General features: G+C 46.8%; 1 protein-coding gene across 1 annotated transcript in view; it reads left to right on the top strand.

Annotated features, from left to right (window-relative positions):
* Positions 1-19148, top strand: part of Wwp2 (WW domain containing E3 ubiquitin protein ligase 2) — a 129231-nt gene that overhangs the window by 17941 nt on the left and 92142 nt on the right. The window contains exon 4 of the mRNA XM_052726749.1: positions 206-327. Within this exon, the coding sequence (XP_052582709.1) occupies positions 206-327 (122 nt within the window). The remainder of the gene's footprint in view (positions 1-205; positions 328-19148) is intronic.

Below are 19148 nucleotides of genomic sequence, written 5' to 3'. Positions count from 1 at the left end.
CTGGGTGTTTGTATCTCATTGAGCTCACAGAGCACTCATTATTAGCTAGGGGGTTACAGGTCAGTGTGTGAGCTGTGTATGTGACTGTTTTCCTGTTTTGTCCCCTGCAAGATGTTAGCAATGTAGCTTATAACGGTTTGTTTCATGTTCAAGGGGTGACTGGCTCATCTTCGGGGCTGTAATGAGTCACTTATTTGTTTTCCAGGAATGTCACAGCCCAGAGTCATTTAGATCTGAAGGTCTGGAGCTGTCATACCTTGAGGAATGAACTACTCGGAACTGCCTCTGTCAACCTCTCCAATGTCCTGAAGAATAATGGCGGCAAAAGTATGTATGATTTGTCTCTGCTCAGGGAGGACGTAGCAGCCAGTCCTGGGGTTGACCATAGTGTCTCTGCCCCTTAGAGACCACTTACGGAGTTTGAGGAAGGCAGGCTTTAGCGTGCTTGGTCCAGGGGCTGTCGGGTGCGAGGCTGTGTCCCCTAATTCTTCCTCAGGGATGGAGGCTCTCCTTCGACCTCTTTCTCACTCAGGAGACATGTGATATGTTGAATAAAGCTGTCAAGTACCTCCAGCTGAAATCATTGCTTCTCTCCTCTGAGCTCTGGAACAGAACAAAGGAGCTGTGTGCATATGTGTGAGTTCTGTGTTTGGGATAGGGTTACAGATGGTGCCCGGGTCTCCTAGACGCTCAGTAGGTCTTACTGGCTGTTGGGATGTGACAGCAGCTCCATCTGAATTATCGAGTGTGCCTCTGCTGCCCGGACATATAAATCCTCAGGTCTGTTCCTTGTTGTTTGTGGCCAGTGGCCTAACCCAGGCCTTTGGGCTGGGGACCCTCCCTCATAAAGCCTCTATTCATAGTACTACCATATGTGGCAGCCAAATGCCGTAGAAAGAAAGGCTCCTTTTTCTCCTGATGCCTACTGTCGAGAAATGGTTTTTGGAAGTGGACTTAGCCTAAGTGAAACATGGGGGTGGGGGTGTGTGTGTTGAGGTTCAGGGAAGGCAACTGCAACAGCAGTTGAGTCTTGTTCTTCGAGGCCCATCCTTCTTGCTTGGGAGACCTTGGTTCCTTCTGTGCTCTGTTCCTTTCTGCTGGACACTTCTCAACACAGTGAAGATGGTTTAGGACCAGGGGCATGTCTCTGTTTTGATTGTTTTGTCATTTGAGTTGACATTTTCTATGTGTGTGTGCATGTGTATGTGTGCTCATATATACGCATACATGTGGTGGCCAGAGGTCAATCACAGGAGTCATTTCTCAGGCACTGTCAACCCTGTTTTTTGTGACAGTCTTTCACTGATATCTGGAGCTCACCAAACTTTGGCTGGCTGGCCAGCAAGCCCCCGAGATCCCCTTGTCTCTGCCTGCCTAGGGCAGCATTATAGGCATGTGCACAGTGCCTGGTTTCTGGGTGAGTGCTGGGGATTTAGTGCAGGTCTTCATGACTGTGGCAAGTGCTCTGCTAGCTGAGACACACCCCCAGGCCTCCCCACCCTTGTTTTTGATAAGGAATTTCATGTAGTCCAGGCTAATCTCACACTCTTGTGTAGCAGAGGATGCCCTTGAATTTCTGATCCCCCTGCCTCTACCTCTCAAGTGTTAGGAGCAATAGGCCGCAGTGTACCTTGCCTGGCTTCCAATTTGGCCTTTATTTTTCCAATCCTTAGTCTGCTTTTTGTGACTTAAAGGTGGTAGTTATTATACTGGTGAAAACAGACTTGTGGACATTCTCACATTAAGATGTAGCTCCAGGCTAGGAGGATGCCTCAGCAGGTTAGAGATACTTGTTGCCAGGTCTGAGAACCTGAGTTCAGTCCCCGGAACTCCGATGGTGGAAGGAGAGGACAGATTTCCACACGTTGTCCTTTGACTTCTAGTGCTGAGTATGTGTGTGTCCTGCTTACATATGCTTTAAAAACAAAGGTGGGGGCTGGGGAGATGACTCAGGGTTAAAGGCTCAGATTGCTCTTTCAGAAGACCTGAATTCAGTTCCTGGTGCTTCTGTTGGGCAGCTTACAATTGCCTGTAATTCAGCTCTATACCTCCTTCTGGCCTCCTTATCTGTGCTCACATGGACATATACAAACATACACATAATTCAACGTTTTTAAAAATCTACTAATCTTTAGGAAACGTGTAGTGCCAGCCAGGCGGTGGTAGCGCATGCCTTATTCCCAGCGCTTAGGAGGCAGAGGCAGGCAGATCTCTGAGTTAGAGGTCAAGCTTGTCTTACAGAGTGAGTTTTAGGACAGCCAGGGCTGCACAGAGAAACCTTTTCTTGAAAAACAAAAAGAAGAAGAAACGTAGTACCAATACAAGTGACCTTTTCTTTCCTTTTTCGTTTGTACAGGCAGCACACTTCGGCTTGATTTTATTTTTGTGGTGCTGGCATAGAACTAGGCACTCTGGGTAGGTGCTCTACCGCTGAGTTACACTCATAAGGACAGCAGCGTACTTCATTTTTATAGTGCTTCTTATTTATTGGCTGTGTGTGCGCACGCGCGTGAGCCCATTCCGCAATGCATGTGTGGAAGTTAGAGGACAGCTTTGTGGAGTTGCTTCTCTATTTCTAACTTCACCTGGGATTGAACTCAGGTTTTCAAGCCTGTATAGCAAGTGCTTTTGGCTTGTCTGGCAAGCATTTTTACTCACTGAGCCATCTTGCTAACCCCATGCTTCAGCTTATGATTATAGGGTTGGAGGGATGGCTCAGTGGTTAGGAGCATTTGTTGTCCTTCCAGAGGACCTGGGTTCAGTTCCCAGCACCCACATGGCATTTGCAGCTGTCTGTAACTCCAGTTCAGGGAATTCAAATTTGTTCTGTATGTTTTACATCATGCTTTTAGCTCTAAGATGTGTCAGCATATATTTATGTATCGCTTTTCTGAAATGTGGCCTCCCTAGGAAGCCCAGGCTGACCTCAAACTCTTTGATTTCCTCTGCCTCCTAATTCCTTTTTAAAAAATTGATTTATTGTATGGGTGTGTACTCGAGTGTATATATGTGCTCCATGTGCATGCAGGAGCTTGCAGAGGTCTGAAGAAGGCATTTGATCACCCAAAACTGGAGTTACATGCAGTTGTGAGCTGCCCTGTGGGTGCTGGGAACTTAACCCGAGTCCTCTGGAAGGCAGTGAGTGCTCTGAACTGCTGAGCCATCCTTCCGCTTTATTTCTTTTTAATTGTGATACAATGTATCTAACAAAATTTTCCATCTTAACCCTTTAGCTGTGGTTCTTGCTGTCAGGTACTTTCCCATTGGGCAGCCATCTCTGCCGTCTGTCCCCAGAACCCTGTGCACCCTGTAAAAGCTAAACTCTCCTCACTAAACGACCCCGCAGTCTCTCTAGCAGCCACAGTTCTCTTTCTGTCTTTGACTGTGGGTGCCATATGTGAGTGGAGACATGGTATTTATCCTCATTTAGATTTTTTAGTAACGTGTATGTCTCTGTGTAGGAATATGTGCACAGGAGTGCAGGTGCCTGTAGAAACCAGAACATGGTCTCAGATCCCTTGGAGGCTTGAGTTACAGGGCAGTTGGGAGCCACTTGTGACTGCTGGGGACTGAACTCAGGTCCTCTGCAGGGGCAGTGCGCCTTATTAACTGCGGAGTCGTCTGTCTCTCCAGCCCTCTGTATTTGTCCTCTTTAGTGTTTTAGGGGCTGGAGAGATGGCTCAGCAGTTCAGAGCCCTTGCCGTTCTTTCATAGAACCGGGATTGGGTTCCCAGCACTCACATGGTGGCTAACAATTGTTACAGTTCCTGGGGATCCTCCTTCTGGCCTCTGCTGCCACCAGGCGTGCATGGGGTGTACGTGCACATATGCAGGCAGAACACTCGAAATTAAATAAACCTTTCAAAAGACCGTTTTGGTTTTTATGTGACAGAGACTCATTCTGTAGCCCAGGCTGGCCTTGAATTTATGACAGTCTTCCTGCCCTAGTCTCCTAAGTCCTGGACTTATGGGTGTGAGCCTGCACATCTGGTCTGCTTTCAGTTCTTTTGGAATTGCTTGCTGGTGGTGGGAAATTCTGTTTGGTTTATAAAGGTGCTGGAGATTGAGTCCAGGCTCCTTGCATGCCTGGGAATGCTCTACAATTCAGCTCCATCTCTGGCCTTGGTCTTCAGTTTTGAAGGGCTTCTCTACTGTTCCCATATCTATTGCCTCATAAAAGGTATTACTATATCTTTAATTCTTTTTCTAAAATCTAAATTTTGATTGCTCTGTTATGCAGCTGTATGAAAGTTAAGGTTAAACATTTGAATATTTTTCAGTGTTTGGCAGGCAGAACAGCCATGGTATCTCACAGATTTATGAGTCTCCCTGCTCATGTTTGAAAATTTACTCAGGATAAGTTACTGACCATGAGTTGGCTAAGTTTAAACATTTTCAAGATTATGGACATATGTTGCCAAAAAGTTTTATCAATTTATGTGCACATCAGCAATGGCTGGGTTGCTGATTTCTGTTGTACTGTAGCATGCAGTGGATTTTATTTATTTCTTTACTTATTTGCTTATTGAGAAAGGGTCTGTCTCAGAACTGCTGTTTTGTTTTTGCAGCTGTTACTGTGCGGCCGCCGTGTCTCTTTCCACTGCACGGCCGCCGTGTCTCTCTCTTCCCACTGCACGGCCGCCGTTGTCTCTTCCCACTGCACGGCCGCCGTCTCTCTTCCGACTGCACGGCCGCCGTCTCTCCTTCCCACTGCACGCGCCGCCGGCCGCCGTGTCTCTTCCCACTGCACGGCCGCCGTGTCTCTTCCCACTGCACGGCCGCCGTCTCTCTTCCCACTGCACGGCCGCCGGCTCTCTTCCCACTGCACGGCCCGCCGTGTCTCTTTCCACTGCACGGCCGCCGGCTGCCGTGTCTCTTCCCACTGCACGGCCGCCGGCTGCCGTGTCTCTTCCCACTGCACGGCCGCCGTCTCTCTTCCCACTGCACGGCCGCCGTCTCTCTTCCCACTGCACGGCCGCCGTCTCTCTTCCCACTGCACGGCCGCCCTCTCTCTTCCCACTGCACGGCCGCCGTCTCTCTTCCCCACTGCACGGCCGCCGTCTCTCTTCCCACTGCACGGCCGCCGTCTCTCTTCCCACTGCACGGCCGCCGTCTCTCTTCCCACTGCACGGCCGCCGTCTCTCTTCCCACTGCACCGGCCGCCCTCTCTCTTTCTACTGCACAGCTGCCCTGTTTTTTTTTAAGTTCTAAGTCAGAAAAGTATAACTCTCGTTTTTTTCTTTTTATCTCTTTTTCTCTCACTCTCCAGAAGCCTGCGCCTGCTTTTTTCTGTGGACTTTCCCTCTTTCTCGGAAGCTTCCTCTTCTCTTCCATGCAGCTGCCCGACAGCCTCTTTTGTTGAGCATAACAGCTTTCTCAGACCCTCACTCACAAGGCGTGCCTTTGCTCTTCGCTCACTCCCTCCTTCTGCGCCGCTGCCAAGATTTGAGGCTTGCTTGCCCTGACTTTTTTCTCTTAAATTTGATAAAATTGACCTAGAGCAGTGGTTCTCAACCTTCCTAATGCTGCGACCCTTTAATTCAGTTCCTCAGGTTGTGGTGACCCCCCAGCCATGTTATTTTGTTGATACTTCATAACTGTATTTTTGCTGCTGTTATGAACTGTAGTGTAAATATCTGGTATGCAGGACGTCTGATATGCGACACTGTGAAAGGGTCCTTCAAACCCTCAAAGGGGTCACGACCCACAGGTTGAGAACCACTGGCCTAGAGCTTCAACCATTTTTTGTTTTATATAATAATTATTAGCATTTTTTGTTAGCTGGGTGTGGTGATGTACACCTGTAATCTCAGCATTCAGGAGGTGGAGGCAGGAGGATCAGGAGTTCAAGGGCAGTCTAGGTTACGGGAAATTATATAAAACACAAAAATAAAAGGAAATAAATTTTTTAATTTATGTGTACTATGTGTGTATATGTGTATATTTATGTGTACTATGTGTCTCTGTGTGTGTATGTGCACTTTTGTGGGGTGCTCTCAGAGGCCAGAAGACGGCATTCGATCCTCAGGAGCTAGAGTTACAGGAAGTTGTGAGCTGCCTAATGTGAGTGCTGAAAAGCAAACTCTAGTCCTCTTCCAGAGCATGGGCTGTTCTTAACCAATGAGCTGTCGCTGGAGCCCCCGTTTGCTTCAGTTAAATATTGAGAGAGAGAGAAGAGAGAGAGAGAGAGAGAGAGAGAGAGAGAGAGAGAGAGGAAAGAGAGAGAGAGAGAGGGAGAGAGAGAGAGAGCGCCAGTCAGCTACAACACCGGGCTGTGACTTTTCTTCTTTAGCTTATTGTATAAACTTTCTAGATGGTATTTAAGTGCTCAGGGTAGATTATTCCTGGAAATTTTGGTTAAATTCACTTACTTGGAGTCAGTGAGGAATTTCCCATCAGTATTGTTAGTGACATCTGTAGTTTTGGTCTTCTGTTTTTGTCAGCTTTAAAAACTAAGCTATTTTTAAAATTATTGTTACTAAATTTTTTAAAGACAGGGTCTCACATCAAGGCCCAACTTATCATATACCCCTAGCTGGTCTTAGAATTGCAGCAGTCCCCCTGTCTCAGCCTCCATGAGCTCCTAGTGCCTGACTTTAAAGGCTAACTAAGTTTCTAAAATGAATGGAAGCACTTTCCAACTTTGGGAACAGACTGCGACATGGGAATTATCTGTTCCATGAGTGCAGGAAAGAGCCCAGACACGAAACCCAACCAGGCCTGGCATCGTCATTTGAATAATTCTTTGATGACTTCTTTAGTCCACACCCCACTCCCCATAATTATTGGTTTATTCAACTGCCCTGGTTCATCTTGAGTCAGTTTTGTTAATTCTTTTTTTTTTCTGAGAAAACAACTCAGACTCATGAACTCTTACTGTTTATTAGTATAAAGATTTTAAATAGCATTTTACTTAAGTTTTTCCCAACCCCCCCCCCCCCCCCCCCCCATTTAAACTGTTCTATTTTAACTTTTTTCCCTTGCCTCATTACTGGAGATTGACTCAGGGCCTCTTTTACATGCTAGGTAAATATGCCACCACTGAGTTACATCTCCAACCCTCTCTTCCCCTCCTGTCGTCGTCCCCCCCCCCCCCCCCCCCCCCCCCGTGCCTTCCTCTCTCCTTTTTCCGTGATGCTGGATCGAACCCAGGGTCTCATGCGCGCTTGGCACTGGCTTCATCTCTTGCTGCCATTGCTTGTTCTGGCATGAGCTGTAGCACATTGTGTGTGGCTGGGTGGGCAGTGAGCCCATCCGATGAGAATCAGATAGGAAATGTGGTTCATAACAGGGCAGCAGGCTGCCTTTTCTTAGAGAAACAAGTCCTCTTGGACAACAGTAGCGTGGTCTGTCTACATGATATTCTGATCACATTTCATAAAGCTTTCTCTTTGAACAAGGCTCTTCTGGCATACATTATATGGAGAAGTGACCTGTCCCTATCTAATATGTAGACCCTGGAGCCAGACTAACTGGACTGAATTCCAGTTCCATCAGCTCTGTGACATTGGACTTTGGCCCCCATGTGCTCTTCTTTGCCTGGATTAAATGCTTGCTAACAATAGTGCCCGCATACGGCAGAGCTCAGTGACTGTCCTCACTGAACCGTGCTTCCCAAAGATGAAGAAGTGTGGTTGCCAGAGATGGGGAACCTGTTTCCACATGTGGAGACCTTCTTGCCTGAATGGGAGACAGTCCTAAGGTTGTCTGAGGAGAGCTCTGACCGATGCCAAAGCTTTGGAGAATGTGGCTTCCCAATGCAGTCCTTGTCAGCAGCTCTTACGTTGGAGGTGTGGCCTGGAGATGCTTGCAGAGCAATGTCTTAGTATGACTGCAGCTATGGAAAGTAAGTGGGTCACACTTACCTTCTGGCCTGGTCTTTTTGTAATAGGTCAGGAAAGGACCTTCTGGGCAGTGGTTGCCCTACCCGGTCTTCCTTTGCTCCGTAGATGAGTTAATTCTTCCTCTCACTCCCTGTTCTCCCTGAGTGGACTTGCAAGTTGACTGGGACTCAGCTGTTGTATGCCTTCCCTCGAGGGATGCTGTGATGAAGGGTTTCCTCAAGACCTGTGGTTCTGTGTGGTCAGCTTTGCTGACCTTCTACAGGGACAGTGCCCTGGTTATGGCTGCAGAAGGACCTGCCCAGAGTGCTGCTCTGGCTCCTAAGGATAGCTCTAGTCTAGAAGCTTGCTTTCAAGGTTGCATATTGATTCCCCGCAGCGCTGGGGACTGATCCCAGCACTTCAGAAAGCAAGCCCTGAGCCAAATCCTCAACACCTTTTGTTTTGTTTTTCTTGAGCTAAGGACTCATGTAGCCCAGGCTGTCCTCAAACTTGTTATGGAGTTGAGGATGACTTGAATTGATTCTTGTGCTTTAACCCGGGTTAAAGTTATTTCCTATATGTAATATATATGGGTTATTTCCTATGTGTAATATATGATGATGATAATGTGCCAGCTATCACAGGGATGGGTTTACACTTGGCTTACATTTTGTTTTGTTTTCTAACCTGCCTCCTTCTGTCCCTTCCCCCCTCCCTCCCTCCATCCCTTCCTTCCTCCCTTCCTTTCTTTTTGTCTAGTACTGGAGATAGAACCCTAGGCAAGCTTCCAACACCGAGCTATAGCCCTAGCATGCACCTCCATCCACATTTATTTGTTTTTATTGTGTGTGTGTTTGTAAGTGTATATGTGCACACAGGTCACAAGAGCGTGTGTGCAGATCAGCAGACAACTCATGGGAGTTGGTTTGCTTCTTACATCTTTGGGTCCCAGGGACTGAACTCCAGGTTGTCAGGCTTGTGTGGCAAGCACTTTCCCTGCTGGCCCATTGTGATGGCCCTCTCACTGTCCTTTTGATGTGTTCCCACCACTTGTTTTTATTTTTATATAATCTTGGGCCAGGTGTGGTAGCACATGCCTGTAATTGCAGCACTATGGAGGCAGAGGCAGGAGGATCACTTCAAGTTTGAGGCCAGCTTGGTCTACATAGTAAGTTCTAGGCCAGCCAGGACTACCTAATAGAGCCTAGCTCAATAAGACAAATAAAACAAAAACTCACACCAAAATCCAGAATCACTAAAATTTACCCTGTAATGAAGGTAATTTCTTTAAAATCAGAAAAGGCAGAGCTGGAGAGGTGACTCAGTGGTTAAGAGCACTGGCTGCTCTTCCAGAGGACCTGGGTTCGGTTCTCAGCACCTATATGGTGACTGACAACCATCTGTAACTGTAATTCCAGAGGATCTGTCACCCCTTTCTGGGCTTCATGGACACTGCATGCATGTGGTGCACAGACATAAATTGCAGGCAAAACACTCCTACATATAAAATCTGAGATACACACACACACACACACACACACACACACACACACACACGTATGTATGTTAGAGTGTTTACCTAATACTTGGGTTCAATTCCTAGCACCCCATAAAGTAGCCTGGTGACATCCTTGGCTTCATAGCAAGTTCTCTGTCTCAATAAATGAGCAGATAAATAAATCCCAGGAAAGAAATGGCATTGGCTCAGTAGCGCCTGCTGCATTCCCATGCTGAGGATTAATCTAGGGTGTTGGACGTGTCAGGCAAGCACTCTGGCTGAGCTCGGTCCCAGCCCTTGCTTGTTTGTTTTGTTTTGTTCTGACAAAGTCTCATGCAGCCCATGGTAGTCTTAACTTGATTTTCCTGTCCCTGCTTACCACAGGGTGGGATTACAGGTATATATTACTAGGTCCAGGCCAGTTCTTGTTTTTTTTTTTTTAAAAAACATGCTTTACTGTATAGTTTAGGCTGGCTTTGAACTCACTGTGTAGCCTGGGTTGGCCTGGAGTTTGTATGATCCTTTTGACTTATCTTCCCAGGTGCTGGGATGGTAGGTGTGTACCACCATGCTCAACCTATCAAAAATGTAAATTCTCGGGTCAGGCAAACCGAAGACTCAGAAACTGGGGGTGATATTCGGTAGTCTGGTTGGCTCTAAGCTCCGTTTTGAGACCCACTAGAGCTACCTAGATGTGAAAGTGGTGTCAGGTACTGACTTAGAGCCCGTGTGCAGTAGGCTTGTCCCTCTGTGCGTTTGTCTGGGGCGGAGCCCTAGCTGGGCTGTTCCTTTCTGGATCCTGGGGGTTCCCAGGGTTTTTGTCAGGTGGAGGGAGGGTCGGTGCCCTCGGACAGATCCTCCTCAGTGTTCTTAGGAACTCTTTGGCTCTTCAGCTTTCTTTTCTTTTGACTTTTTTGATTTTTTGAGACAGGGTTTCTCTTTGTAGCCCTGGCTGTCCTGGAACTTGCTCGGTAGGACAGGCTAGCCTTGAACTCAGAGATCTGCCTGCCTCTGCCTCCCGAGTGCTAGGATCAAAGACATGTGCCACCACCACCTGGCAGCCCAGCTCTTTATGTTTGTCATTTGGAACAAGATCCTGTTTAAGTTGCCAGGCTGGCCTTGGATTTGCGTTACAGCCCAGGTAGGGCTTGAACTTCTGACTCCCAAGCAGCTAAGGATAAAAGCCTATGCTGTGATGCTTGGTTTTGATGGATTTAAATAATAAAGTTTATTATTCCTTAAATAATAAATAGTCTTAAAAAATTAGTTAGTGTGGTGGTGCACACCTCTACTTCCAGAACTTAGGAGGCTGAGATAGGTGGAGCTCTCTGAATTTGATGTTAGCCTGGTCTACATAATGAGTTTCAGGTCAGTAAGGGCAACATAGTGAACTCTGTTTCAAACAGAATAAAAAAAAATTCCCGTGTGTGTGTGTGTGTGTGTGTGTGTGTGTGTGTGTGTGTGTACGTGTGCACTCAGACACAGGCATTATGTGTAAGCATGCCAGTGTGCACATGGGGTCAGATGACAACCTTACGTGTCTGTCCTCACCTTCCACCTTGTGTGAAATGGGGTCTGTTATTTTGCTGCAGATACCAGGTTAGCAGGCCCACCAGTTTCTGGGATCCATCTCTCCATAGGAGTGCTGAGATTGCTGATGTTTGTGCTCCACGTCTGGCTTATGTGGGTTCTGGGGGTTTGAACTTAGGTCACACTGAGTGGCAAGCACTTTGACCCACTGGACAGTCTCCCCAACTCTCTGATAGGGTTTCTGTGTGTGTGTGTATGTGCATGCACACACAGTCACATGCACACATCATTCGTGCACACAGATAAGCAAATATCTCTGTACCTCTGTATTAAACACCGTAAATGAACACTGAATGAACCCTCTAATTCCAGTTGAAACCCAGTTTCTTCTATCACTCCTCCTCTCCGTATGAGAAGCCCGGCTCTCAGCCTCGTCTATAAGTTCATTCATTCCCTTGCCACACTCATCCGGCTGTGAGTGTGAAGTGAGCTTTCAGAAGCTTCCCGCTCTTGCTCATTTATGTGTAGCTCTTTTCTTTCCCCTGTGTGTGTTTCTAAGATCAGAAAAAAAGAAAGCAAACAGCTCCTTGTTTATTTAAACATCTTGTAAGCAGAAGTTTGTCACCAGGCCTTACCTCCGGAGAACAGACTGGCCAGTCAAGGGCTCAGGCCCCTCCCAGGCTCCCGAGGATGGAGGCTTCTGGTGGGTGGGCCCTGGCGCCTGACAGACAGTGTGTGCCTTTATTATAAAGTAAACAGACTGCTGTTTTCCCCACTTTCAACTCAAAGGGAAATAAAACTCCTGAACCTTAAAGACTGATTCAGAGAGAGAAGAGGGGGAAATGGTGGGGGGGGGGGGGGTTGTTCAATTACAGTTTTAAATTTAAATTTGTAAAACCATTCAGTTCTTTATCTGACAGGCAGGCAGGCAAGGGAGGGAGGTGGAAGGGAGTGTGTGCGGTGCTGTGAGCTGGGAGAGGCAGTGTGTGGACAGGGCTGTGAGCCATAGTGCTTGAGCAGGCCTCCTGGTAGAGCTGCTGAACCAGTCCTGCATAGCCAGTTATGTGTGTGAACCTGGTAAACCACTGGGACCAAGTTTTCCAACCCATGGCAACTTCACAGCAACACTAGATTCCGAGACGTTTTGTCTTGCTCATGGGATTGAGTATTATTAATAGTCCTCATGTCCATAAAAGCGATATAAAATTCATGTTCTGTGTGGATTTTGCAAAGCTTAAAAAATAAAAAACGGGGTTGAGGATTTAGCTCAGTGGTAGAGCACTTGCCTAGCAAGCACAAGGCCCTGGGTTCCATCCTCAGCTAAAACAAAAACAAAAAAACAAAAAACAGGGCCTAGAATGATGGGTCAGTGGTTAAGGGAGTTTGCTGTTCTTTCAGAGGATCCAAGTTCGGTTCTCAGCACCCCACACGACAGTTCAAAACCATCTGTAACTCCAGTTCTAGGGACTCTCATGCCTTTTTCTGTCCTCCACAGACACCAGGCATGTGTGCAGTGCACATATGTACCACACAAGCAAAACACGCATACACATAAAATGAAAAAAATTAAAAGTTAAAAAGCAATATGGGCTTTTAAATTAAAAGTATTAATTGGGCAGTGGTGGCGCATGCCTTTAATCCCAGCACTTGGGAGGCAGAGCCAGGTGGATCTCTGTGAGTTCGAGGCCAGCCTGGTCTACAGAGTGAGTTCCAAGACTGTTGCATAGAGAAACCCTGTCTTGAACCCCCCCCCCCCCCAAAGTATTTATTTATCTTCTGATTATTTCATATTGGTGAATGCTTGATATGTGTTAGACATTGTTTTGAATTCTCTGTTTCTATTATCTAGATATCTAGAAACTGTAGATGTAGATATATTCATACATAGTTACTCTTAAGAGATAATGCCTGGATAAACCCCTCTCTAACTAAAATCTCCTAAGCTGAAGTTTAATTTAATGCCCCAAACTCATTGAGCATGATAGCACAGAAGCTTAAAAATCATAGTTTAAAATTTAAATTAAAATTTAAAAGTTACAGTCTGCTGCTTGGAGTTGTGTTCACCTTCCCCACTCAGTATCTGCAGAGAGAAGTAGACTGTATTACATCTCACTGTCCAGGAAAAGGGAGCAGATTCAAAAGCTGGAGTATGATTTCATTATGTGTAGGCGTGTGTGTGTGTGTGTGTGTGTGTGTGTGTGTGTGTGTGTGTGTGTGTGTGTTTGAGATTGGGTCTCACTATATAGCCCTGTCTGGTCAGGAATTTCCTGTGTAGACCAGATCGGCCTCAAAGTTGCAGGGATTTTCTGTCTCTTCCTCTTGAGTGATGGAATTTCAGGTGTGGGTCGCCATACCTAGTTTAGGGCTTTTTGCTTTTGTTTTGTCCTGTACGCATGCACCTTCGGTTTAACCATGGCCTTTATGGATTTTTGTTGTGGTCTTAAATTCTCCCAAAGATAGCTTTGTACTCCTATCATTTTTTTAGGGGGGAGGGAGGGGGGCATAAATCCCTAGGCATGTGACTGCTGGATCAAAGGCCCGTGCGTTTCATGTCTCTTTTTGTCAGCCACCAGGGTCTGCTGTCAGACCTGGTTAATTCATATGCTCACTTATGAGTGTGTACATTTGTCTGTTGTCATGTGACTTAAGATATTGTCAGTTTTTTTTTTTTTTTTTTTTGGTTTTTCGAGACAGGGTTTCTCTGTGTAGTCTTGGTGCCTGTCCTGGATCTCACTCTGTAGACGAGGCTGGCCTCGAACTCACAGAGATCCACCTGGCTCTGCCTCCTGAGTGCTGGGATTAAAGGCGTGCGCCACCGCTGCCTGGCTTATTGTCAGTTTTTTAACATTAGCTAGTGTGGTAGGCAAAAGCGATTTTATTTTTGGTGTCTGTGAGGGCCTCATGTGGCCCAGGTTGACTTCAGAGCTGTTATATAGCTTTATAGACCTTCAGTTCCTGACGGTCTTGCCTCTATCCCCCAAGTGCTGGGTGGGGTAAGTGTTCAATGCCACCTCTTCTTCTTTTCCTCTCTGTCTTTATGTGTATTGTGCTGGGGGTGGCACCCAGGGTCTTGAGCTGCATCCCCAGCCCTGCCTTTTTTCCTCAGGGCCTCTAGTTAGATTCCTGTCATCATTATTCTGCTGCAGTCTCTTGTACAGCAGTTGCCAGTGACTTCCACAACTCACTTGTCTCACAAGTGGACACACACATTGTTCCTCCGAGACACTGTCTGTGTCACTCGGTTTGGTAGACATGCTTTGCCAGTTCTGTCTCTGGTCGCTCTGACTCAGTGACCTTTGCTAATTCTCCTTCTTGCCAGTCTTGAGACACTGAGGTGCTCCAGGTTCTTAGTCCCGTGTCCTCTTGCACCCTTCCTTTCATGAGGCTGTGTGGCCTCAGAGCTTTGAACTCCTCCCTTGCATCTATGGTTTGTAGTCTGGGTCTTTCCTTATAACAATACAAAACAGTGTTTATTCCTATTCAGCACCTTGAAATGTAAAAAAAATCGTACAGCTCAGCTGGAGTGTAGCACACACTTGTTATTGTAGCACTCAGGAGACACCACAAGGTTCAAGATCAGCTGGTCTACACAGTGAGTCCCAAGCCAGACAGGGACTACCTTGTGAGACCTTAGCTTAAGAAACCAAAACCAAAAACAAAAAATGAGGGACTGGAGAGATGACTTAGTGGTTAAGAGTACAAGTTGCTTTCTCAGAGAACCCAGGTTCAATTCCTAGCACCCATATATAGGCTACCAACCATCTGTAACTCCAGTTCCAGGGGTTCTAACACCCTGCTCCGGCCTGTGCAGATACCAGGCATGCATGTGTGCATTGACATACGTGAAACAAAACACTCATACACATAGAAACATTAACTAATGAAAACCAACAACAGAAAACAAAAAGTGTGCAACTCAAGAGATTTCATTGTTTTTATTTTGAGACAAGGTGTCACTGCACACAGCCCGTGGCTGGCTGGAACTCACTTTGTAGACCAGGCTGGTCTTAAACTCTGCTTCCCCCAATGTCAGATCCTTAGGGGTATTCATTTTGTGTTTTGTTCACCCTTGTTTGCTGTGACCACCCTGTGCTTACCCCCACCCCCCACACACACACACATACCCACACACCCACACCCACCCTTGGCTCCAGTGTAAGCCTTTGTTTCATCCCTCCCTATCACATTGCATCGACATCGGCGTCTGCTCTTTTCTTGATTGGCACCAGATGCCAAGCTGGGGTCTCAACCCACTGTGAATGGTCTCTGAAAGCTCCCTGTGTGTTACAGTCCATCCTCCTGCACCTCAGACAGACATGCCCAAGCCAGAACCTCAAGGAATTCTCAAAGAAGCCAAAAGCAGCTCCCTCCCTGTGGCATTTCACCCCCATCCTCTCAACTCCCAGGCTGGGTCTGTTTTGTGGCTTTGGTGTCAACCATGAGCCGTTGGAAAGAAAAGTCCTTTTAACCAAGAATCTTGAAAAGTAAACACAGCCCCACAAATGAATGTCCAAACAAACCTGCTTTCAGTGTCGCTGGCTGAGAGGCTGCTTTGTGGAGCCTCAGCTGAGGAAAGAAGAAAAGCCTTGTGTTGAGCATCCTTGTCCTGGGTGGGAGCCTCACTGCTGCCGGTGGCTACTGCTCTGTGATCTGTGAGGCAGTGGGCTTTCCCACCTCTGCAATGGATGAGCTGAATGTTAGTCAGGGTGGCTTCTCCTTTCCTCTTTCTGCAGGTATAGAGTGGCCTTTGAATTATTGCCTGTAGTAGGTGGTCAAGATGTTTCTCCCAGGGTGTGGGAGTGAGAGGAAGGAAGATACATTTGAGGCTAGCCTGGTCTACCTAGTGAGTTTCAGACCAGTCGGAGCTATATAGTGAGATCCTGTTTCAAACAAAAGAAAACAAAAAGTTTTTTTCCTTCATTTCTTTCTTAGGCCTAAGAAAGCCCTGAGCATTGGACTTGGATTTGTGTGGAGGAAGCTTACTTTTTCTTTACAGGGCATTTTCTTAGGCTCATGAGGCTAACCCGGAGATGGAAGGGTGAGAAGTTTGTTGTCTAGCATTCACACGACACCTTCCTTTGAGAGCTGAGCTATACTGTAGAGTTGAAGCCATGAATGAGGCAGGATGCATTGCAGTCCTCCTGGACTTACAGGTCTAAACAAGAAGCTGAAGCCGGGCTGACTAATGGCACAAGCTTTTCTATGTGGGTAGATAGGAAGAAGAAAGCTCAGGGTGTCCTGGGCCTGCATCACAGACATCTTAGCCTGGCACCCACATGCCACACTGACAAGTGTTAGAGCTGTTAGGATGGTGGCCTTGCATTGGTGACAGGAAATAAGACCATTGTTGGATATGAACTGTTTCTTTACCTCTGAGACCTTATTTTCACATGGCAGGAATATTAGAATCATTCTATAAATTTCTTTCTTTAAATATCGATATTTTGCCAGGTGGCTATGTTACACGCCTTTAATCCCAGCACTCGGAAGGCAGAGGCAGGTGGATCTCTGAGTTTGAGGCCAGCCTGATCTACAGAGTTCCAGGACAGCCAGGGCTACACAGAGAGACCCTGTCTTGAAAAACAAAAAACAAAAACAAACATATATATTGATGTTTTGGTGGAGTTTCCATGTTATGTACACCCTTTATAGTCATTAACCTAAAGCCGAATGGGGCACAGTGTTTCAGGCTTTTGAAATTGTAATTTTTTTGTTTGTTTTTGTTTTTTGTTTTTTTGTTTTTTCAAGACAGGGTTTGTCTGAGTAGTTAAAGGTGTGCGCCACCACCACCTGTTTTAATGAAACAAATCCAAAAGATGAAATTGTAATTTCTAAAAACCCAGTTTTAATAGCAGAATTTTAACCATAAAAGTAATTTTTTTTTTTTTAGGCAGTCTCCTGCTTTTGCTATGCTGCAAACTTTTAAAAGGAGTTTTGTTCAGTGCAAGCCGTCTCAGTTCTGTGTGTATAAACATGGCTTTGGCCCTGCCTGGGCAGCAGGAAAGGGTGATGGCTGAGGTTCCCTGAGGGCATGGGGATGGATGATCTGTGAAAGCTGGCCCAGGCTGCATGGAGATTAATGGTGTGAGGAGGACTTTCCCTCCCTCGGGCAGAGGAGCCCGATGAGGCAGCTGTAGTAACTGATGGAGCAGCTCCTTCTAAAGACCTCGATTTCCTTCTTTCCCAGCCTGTATTCATCTCTCCCGAATCTCTATCAAAATGTAACACATACTGTGGCTTGACTGTCAGATTTGCCAATACAGAGGCCGGCTGTGTTTTAAGGGGACCCTCTGCTTCGGGAAACTGTTTGGTGCCTTGTTAGCTGGATGGCTGTAATGACTGAGCAGTTCTGGACAGGGATGGGGGTGTGGGGATTGGCGGGAGGTGGGGGTGGGGGAGGGGGAGCTTCTCCTTGCTTTGGAGACCATGGTTTCTGCCCTGCCAGGACTCCTTTGATTCCCACATCCGTTCTTTGTGATGACATTTGACAATTAAAAGCTAGTTTCATCTCACTCAATCCTCTGGAGTGGTCACATGCTCACATGTCCATGTAGACCCCCTTTCTCTCCACGACCACCTTGTGCAGGTGACCCACAGATTTCCGTTTCTAGTCTCCGTCTCTGCCCTGAGCCCTACTCTCTTATTTCTGAGGACTCAATACTTCTTGTGGGTATGTCAGAGCCCTTCAGCATGGCTACCACAGTGTCCAGATCTGACTTTGTCACTGCCTCCTGAGAAGTGACCCTGTCTCAGTACTCCATATTCCAAGGTCTAGAGCCACTATAAGTCAGTGAGAGACCCAAGGGTGGTCTTTGGGACCCTGCCCCCCCCCCCCCCCCCCCCCCCCCCCCCCCCCCCCCCGCTAACCCCACCTTCTAATCTGTTTCACAGTTCTCTTGGGCTTTACCTTGGCAGGCTTGCCCAGTTTTAAAATTTATTTTATTTTATTATTACTTTATAAATTATGTGTGTATGTCTGTGTGTGAGTTTGTGCACATGAAGGAGGCCAGAAGAGGGTGTTGGATCCCCTGGAGCCAGAGTTACAGACAGTTGTGAACTTCTTGAAGTGAGTGCTTGGAATTGAATTTCGGTCCTCTGGAAGAATAGTATATGTTCTTAACTACTGAGCCATCTCTCTAGCCTCTGCTTACATTTTTTTTTTCTTTTTTCTTTTGAAAAAGGGTTTCATGTAGCTCAGAGTGGGCCCACACTTACTAAGTAGCTGAGGATGGCCTTGAACTCCTGGTCATTGTGCCTCTGCCCATGTGCTGGGATCACAGCTGTGCCCTGCCATGTCCAAGGAGGCCAGCTCCTTTCTTCTTCATCTCTTTTTCTTAGCTACATCCTTTCCTGGTCCCTTTTCATCTGTGTCCTCTGTGTCTGTCTGTCTGTCTGTCTCTGCCTTTCCTTCCCTCTAGCTTGTTTTCTAACTGGAGACAGAACGAGTTTTGAAAACACAAAGCTGATCTTGTCATGTAAAAAATAAAAATTAGTAAGTACCACACTGTTGTACTTCAGATAGCGGAAAATGAAAACCAAACCAAGCCTGTGCAGAGGCCGGCCGAGGCTTTGCAGTGTTTGGCCCTGGCTAGCGCTTTGCCTCGTTCGGATCACATACCACTGCAGCCCCATTCACCTCTGCTAGGCTTTTTTAAAAAAATTATTTGTTTATTTTTTATGTGCATTAGTATTTTGCATGTGTGTGTCTACGTAAGGGTTTTGGGTCCCCTGGAACTGTAGTTATAGACAGTTGTGAGCTGCCATGTACGTGCTGGAAATTGAACCTGGGTCCTCTGGGCTCTTAACCACGGAGCCATCTCTCCAGCCCCCTCTGCTAAGCTTCTTGAATGTGTCTAGCTCATTGTGCCCAGGACCTTTGTACATAGAATGATCTTCCTCATGCCCACCCCCACCCCATCACCTGCTGTACGAAACTTGAGGTCACCCTTGAATTGGACTGTCATCTTGATGCTTTCACAGGCCAAGAAGCAGGCTGCTCATGACATTATACATGCCTTCACGAAGCTTTCTCACAGAGGCCACTTTACATTGCTTTGTTATTTGGTTACTGGTGTTCTCCTGGGGAGTTGGGTGCTTCCTAGAGGCAGGGACCGTGTCTGCTTTCTTTGTCCAGCAGAAGCAAGCTTCTAGCAGGGTCCAACAGTGCCCAGCAACTGTTTCTTGAAGAAATGAACAAGAAGGAGAAAAAGAACAACTCTAGGGGCTGCGGATGTAGCTCAGTCGGTAGTGCTTGCCTAGCATGCACAAAGCCCTGGCGTCTGTCCCCAGGACTACAC

The sequence above is a fragment of the Peromyscus californicus genome, unplaced genomic scaffold (genome assembly GCF_007827085.1).
Source record: "Peromyscus californicus insignis strain IS unplaced genomic scaffold, ASM782708v3 Scaffold_8__1_contigs__length_139910024, whole genome shotgun sequence".
Taxonomy (NCBI): Eukaryota; Metazoa; Chordata; class Mammalia; order Rodentia; family Cricetidae; genus Peromyscus; species Peromyscus californicus.
This window is presented reverse-complemented; position numbering and strand designations above follow the sequence as displayed.